The 6609-nt window shown below is 36.4% G+C and overlaps 1 protein-coding gene across 1 annotated transcript in view; it reads right to left on the bottom strand.

The window, feature by feature from the left end:
• Positions 1-6398, bottom strand: part of LOC102894700 (olfactory receptor 10J3) — a 168586-nt gene extending 162188 nt beyond the window's left edge. Inside the window, 3 exon segments of the mRNA XM_006922926.2 lie at positions 5904-6127; positions 6129-6319; positions 6321-6398. Of these exon segments, the coding sequence (XP_006922988.2) occupies positions 5904-6127; positions 6129-6319; positions 6321-6398 (493 nt within the window).
• Between the last annotated feature and the right edge of the window lie 211 nt (positions 6399-6609).

Below are 6609 nucleotides of genomic sequence, written 5' to 3'. Positions count from 1 at the left end.
GCACTTAAAGAGAATTTTATGAATTTGACCTCAAAGGCAAGAGAAGTAAAAGCTAAAATAAATGAATGGGACTACATCAACCTAAAAAGCTTCTGCTCAACAAAAGAAACCATCAAGAAAATAAAGAGACAACCATCCGAATGGGAAAATATATTTGTAAGCAATGCCTCCAATAAGGGCCTAATATCCAAAATATACAAAGAACTCATACAACTCAATAACAACAAAAAAACAAATGACACAATTAAAAAATGGGCAGAGGACCTGAACAGACACTTCTTCCTAGAGGACATACAAATGGCCTTCAAACATATGAAAAGGTGGTCATCATTGCTAGCTATTAGGGAAATGCAAATCAAAACCACAATGAGATGCCATCTCACACCTGTTAGAATAGCTATAATCAACAGGACAAGTAATAACAAATGTTGGGGAGGATGTAGAGAAATAGGAACCCTTATACACTGCTGGTGGGACTGCAAATTGGTATGGTCACTGTGAAGAATAGTATGGAGGTTCCTCAAAAAAACTACCATATGATCCAGCTATCCCTCTGCTGGGTATTTACCCCCAAACACTTGAAAACCCATATCCAAAAAGATATTTGCATGCCGATGTTCATAGCTGCATTATTCACAGTGACCAGGACATGGAAGCAACTGAAATGTCCTTTGATTGATGATTGGCTAAAGAAGCTGTGGTATATATATACAATGGAATATCACTCAGCCATAAGAAGAGATGAAATACTGCCATTTGCAACAACATGAATGAACCTTGAAATAATCATACTAAGCGAAATAAGCCAGATAGAAAAAGTTGAAAATCACATGATAGTGCTTATATGTGGGATATAAACCTAAAAGCAACAAATGAACAGGACAAACAAACAGAGACTCATGGACATGGACAATGGACTAGTGGTTACCAGAGAGGGGGGAGGAGAGGAGAGGGGAGAGGGGGAAAAATTAAAAAGTAAAATGTTAAAAAAAAATTTTAAATGGCAAAAAAGAAAAAGAAAAAGAAAATAAAGACAATCTTGGTATCTATGCATGAAAAATCAATAAATAAATAGATGATAGATAGATAGATGATAGATAGATAGATAGATAGATAGATAGATAGATAGATAGATAGATAGAATAGATAGATAGATAGATGATAGATAGATAAATTCATGATCTTCAATACACTCTGTGTCCTAAGATAAGGAATGAAATAGAACATTTCAAAAAGATTTGATCAATACTGTTTTAAATGAAGCTTTAGCATCTAAAACAAAGTTTACTCATTTATCATAACTTATTCTCTGAAGAATTAATAAAGTGTGTTGTTGTACATAAGGATAGAGTAATTAAAAGAGCACAGAATTTAGGATTAACAGATTTGTAATTGAGGCTCACTTTTGTTTTAGCTCTATTTCTATCTCCAATGGTGTTTGTGACCTTGGAGAGTCACTTAATATACCCCCAGTTTATTTATCTGAAAAATGGGACTGTAAGATTTCCTTTATAGGAGTTCTGTGAGAATCAAATGAGGTCATAAATGTGAAAGACCTTGTAGACTATAAAGAACTACATAAATATCAGGGATAATTATTGAATGAAATAAAGCATTATCACTGCTTAGAAATAGACATGTGCATGAAATACACACATGCTCACACACGCATACTCACATATGTATACACACTTCTGCAACAACAAACCGGTTTGGGTACTTGAACTCTTCAAAATGACATTAAAATTTAAGCTCTTGTGCCACTTACTACCTGTATGCTTTTTGGTTTAATTTTATCTCTCCTGGCCACCTCCTTCCCCTCTCATCTTCCAGAAACATTTGTACCCATTAAGAAAATGTTTTTATCTACTTATTGTTGGGAGTGCTGCAACTATTTTCTCCTCTAATTCATCATGCATTGCCAGTAGGGAATGGGAAAGGATATCAAATGAAACTGGTTTTTTCCAGGGAAGCTACAAAGTCAACAATGGAAATCATATCTCAGAAGTTTTAAGATCCATAATAGTCTGTTTTATAATTTTTTTTATAAGGTTAATTTTAAAATATCTTATGCTTTTATATGTCAAACTCTCAAGTAATCATTTTTAAGTTTGTTATAGTTCTGATTATGGCTAAAGCATATTAATCTAGTGCTAATCCAGTTACGTTCAAAAGAAGGAAATTTTTCTAGCCCAGTTTTGAGTGACTAATTAACATAAAAATATTAATGTCAAATGAGTTGATGGAGCAACTGCAGTCAATCATACAATGAGGGGAAATAATTTCAAGTATGCTCCTAAGATTATCACCTCTACCCCATTATTTTCTCTGTTAGCTTACTTTAGGCAAGAAAAGTCTGTAAGACAGACAGATGGAATATGATAGGATATATCTATCAAAAAACCCCTGGATATCCTTGGACAAGACCTTATACTTAACAGGTGTTCATACATTCATCTATACAAAGCACCTCCCATTTTTCTACTAATATGCAACATGTCATTGGGCACACAGAGGTGAATAAAATACCTATCCTAACACTTTTTTCAGGCTTGGGTTTCCTTGCTCAGGCTTCTCTCTTTTGCTTGACTGCCCTTTCTCATTCCTCTCCCAGTTCAATTGACTTAATGTCACAAATCTCTCTGTGAATTCTTTTCTGACCTTCTAAATATACTTGACCAGTTCTCTTTTTTGTACAACTTCCTTGACCCCAAACAACAATCCTGTATGTGTGCTTATAGCAAGTTTTTGTACTTTTTGTTTTTTTCTTTGTCTTACCCATCAGACTGAATAACTTGAAACAGTCCCTGCTTACTCATTATAGTAACCATGGGGCTAGTTAACTGCTTGACAATTAGTGCTTGAGAAATACTCATAGATTGATACATGTTATTATGAATATTTTCCTGATGAACTAAGTGGCTAAACAAAAAAAAGTACTTAAAAAAGCGGTACTTGCAGTATGCAAGAGAAGAAAGATTAAGAAGCATGGGTAGAGTGAGATTTCGAAAAATGATGATGATGGTGATGACAAAAACAATGACTATAATGAAGATAGCCCCCATTTTAGCCAGCAATCTAAGTATTATAAATGATTATAAGGGACAACAATCAAATGACCACTGTCCCTGATTCATCTTACTGGAGGATCTGTGGCCATTAGAGACCCTCCCACTTCTGTGTTACAGAAATCCCCACAAGTGGAGATTCAAGTCCTGCACCTAGAGAGAGAGGGTTCTTGACTGAGTGCAGGAAAGTATTCAAACCCATGCCAGAGTTAGAGTCAAAAGGAAAGTTTATTAGAGAAGACATGACACTTCATAGACAGAATGTGGTCTCTCAGAGACAAAGAATGAGAGAGCCAAAAGGGACAGAGAGACCGAGAGAAAAGACCAGGAGAAAAATGACAGACTGAAAGACAAACAGACAAACAGACAGACAAAGATCACGAGTGTTTAGGGAATTCAGTTTATATATCATTCTTAGTGTCTATGAATTACATTTTAAAGATTTTGTTTACCTATTTTCCTTTGATGGTGTGAGTATATAGTGGGAAAGATGTGAAAGACATGGGTATGTATCAAGAAAGCCTGCTGGCAATCTCCAGCCTTTATTCTATAGGTTCCCTGTAGGGAATGAATGTTTGGGTTTATTTTGTGTAGGGTATACTTAAAGACTCTGTTTCCCCTTCTTGGTGTGGGTGAATGGTTTGTGAGTAATCCCAGCAGGCCTAGCAGGAATCTTCCTTTGTTCTGTAGGTTTCCTTGTGGTCTGGCTGTTGGGCTAGTGGGGAATTCACTCATCCATGAGGTATGAGGGGGAGGGGCAAGGAGGATGTTTAAACACTTAGGGAATGGGGAAAGGCAAGAGAACTCCCAAAAAAGAAAAACACATGTGCCTTCTGATATCCATCCACCACCCATTATCCTTCAACTCCTAACTGAGAACCACTTACACCTTCCATTTCCCCAAGTAAATGAAAAATAGCAGTGCCCGTATAGGCAAAAATGGACATGGTCAAAGAGCACTTCTCTAAGAGAGTTTTTAAAAATTGTAGAAGCAAATGGTCTACTTCTGCTGGGATTTAATGGAAGAAATACTTATACCAGAGAAAATTCTTTAAAAATATGATGGAAAAAGCACATTCACACTTGTGCTCAAAATTCAGTGAATAGTATCAAAAAGTTCAAAAACCCTCTGAAACCTATCCAAGTACTCCTTAGGGAACTGTAAAACTCAGGTTGAGACACCTTTTCTAGAGAGAAATCAGGTTCTAGTTATCAGGGAGACACTGACATCAGTTATGATGTCACCCAAATATGACGGTCTGCCACAAGGGACTGTACAAAGAAACCTCAGCCTTTATAGGGATCTATAGAACAGAAAGAAAATTACAGGTCACCTAGAAGATATAATAGTACTATTTCTGTGGTTCAGAACAGAGAAATAAAACTGGAAAGTAAGGGATAGAAACTAATCTGGGCATAATATAACAATGGGAGCCAGGAGTGTGTGAAAATAGATGTTTTCATATCTGTGTCTCTGTGTCTTCCAGCTCTTTCTCAGAGTAGAGACCAACTCTGGTGGGAAGATACATAAAACAAAATATTCCAACAATCTTCCTCATTGAGGACATAAAATGATGTAGCATGATTATGCCTATTTCTATATAAATATCAGGAGAAATATGAAGTTTGCACTGTGTACTAAATGACATTTGAATTAGACAACTAATTCAATGTCATTGCAGCTACTAAATATAAATTAGAAATCTAAAAAGCTTCCATAGGTTGAAAAGAGAAGAGTCTTTATTAAAAGTGCATCTGGATAAGAGTGCAGTTACAGAGAAAAGACACTAATATGTTCTCTCCCTACTTAGCTAGTCTCTAGAAAACAACAGAAATTTTTGCCTTGATTGCACAGAAGGAAGGAATACACATAAAAATGATTACTATTTAAGAAGCAAACATGGCTGGATAATGGAAGAAGTGACCCTTTATGCTGAAGCTGTTCATTTTTTAATAAACAAGAATTTCGGAAACCCATTATGAATTGACAATTGCAGGGCAAGTGATTTACCTCCTGTGAATGAAAGCTATCTTCTGGCTGTCTCTGCTGCTTACTTTCCTAAGACCCCTTCCATATATGTTCCAACTGCTTCTTTTCCACATCTCCTTACCAGACTAGGTCACGGATCTCACTGTCTGAGAAGAGCCAGGTAAACTGTGGGCCAGAAAAGGTTTCAAAACTACTTGTTTGCAGAGAAACAAGTAGTCTTAATTCAGCTTAAAATTATTCTTGTATCTGGTAACAAAATTCACCATAGCATAAATTTTGTTTTCTGCCTTATTCCTAGACCATGAAAAAGAAAAGCATTTACTCTCTGACATATTCTAAACATTGTATTTGATAAACTTGTGTATTGTGCTATATTTGTGAGTAGACACACATTACACTAGGCTAAAATCTCCTAACAAAAAGATTCAATCTGTTAAGAAATGTTTCTGCCCACAGCTCTGTAGAGGGTATCCTTGAACTTGTTTTTCAGACTATAAACACCAGGGTTCAGCAAAGGAGTAATGTAAGTTATAGAGAGAGGTCTATTGAGTGTTCTAACTTAAGCTTATGGTAGGCAATGGAGGCATAGCCATAATGAACAATGACCACAGTGAGGTGGGAGGCATAGTTGGAAAAGGTCTTCTTCTGGTCATTGGCTGAGACAATCTTAAGGATGAAGGAGATAATAAGAATGTAGGATATGGAGATCAGGCCCAAAGACACAAAAATCATAAATGCACTTATATCATAATTGCTTGTCTCATTGATAGTGGTATCAATGCGTGAAAGTTTCATGACTGGGTAAATATCACAGAAGAAGTGGTCTGCCACTATGTCATAGAAGGGAAAATTGAATGTGGCTATTATCTGGAGGACTGCCATAACCAGACCAATGCCAAAGGACCCACATACTAACCTAGCATGTTTCCCTTTGCTCATGATAACTGTGTACCTTAGAGAGTTGCAGATTGTCACAAAGCAGTCATAGCTCATTGCTGGGAGTAGAAAGCAATTATTAGTGGCCAAGATGACAGAAAAGAATATCTGTATTGCACAGCCTGCCAAAAAGTTTATAAAAAATGAGACTAGAAAGCATTCGTGGGACAATGACCAATGTGTATACTGTCTTTGAACTAACTAGCATGCTCAAGAAGGAGTACATGAGAGTGTGGAGATAATGGTCAATGCAGCTGGTGGTCACAATGGTTATGTTACCAGCTAGAGTTAAAATGTAGATAGTTGGGAAAACCACAAAGAGCATTGGTTGTCTGGTGTTTTCCAGAGATAGAGAATTCCAAGAAGATGAATTCTACTACTTCTGTGAAGTTCTTTTTCTGCATGCTGGTGCCTCAGTGTCTAAAAGCAATAAAAAGGGTCATCAAAGGGATAATTCCCATCAGAATTGGACTTTAGAATAAGAGACAAATAATAGCTGAACTGAGCCCAGTTCCCTCCTTTATGACCAGAGAGTTAATGTTTAACACCCTTGCGCATAAAAAGATAAAACTACTGTGCCTCTCTGGGGCTTATATATATGAATATTATCACTGT

This window comes from Pteropus alecto, unplaced genomic scaffold (genome assembly GCF_000325575.1).
Source record: "Pteropus alecto unplaced genomic scaffold, ASM32557v1 scaffold359, whole genome shotgun sequence".
Taxonomy (NCBI): domain Eukaryota; kingdom Metazoa; phylum Chordata; class Mammalia; order Chiroptera; family Pteropodidae; genus Pteropus; species Pteropus alecto.
Note: the sequence above shows the minus strand (reverse complement) of the source record. Positions and strands in the feature narration are given on the sequence as shown.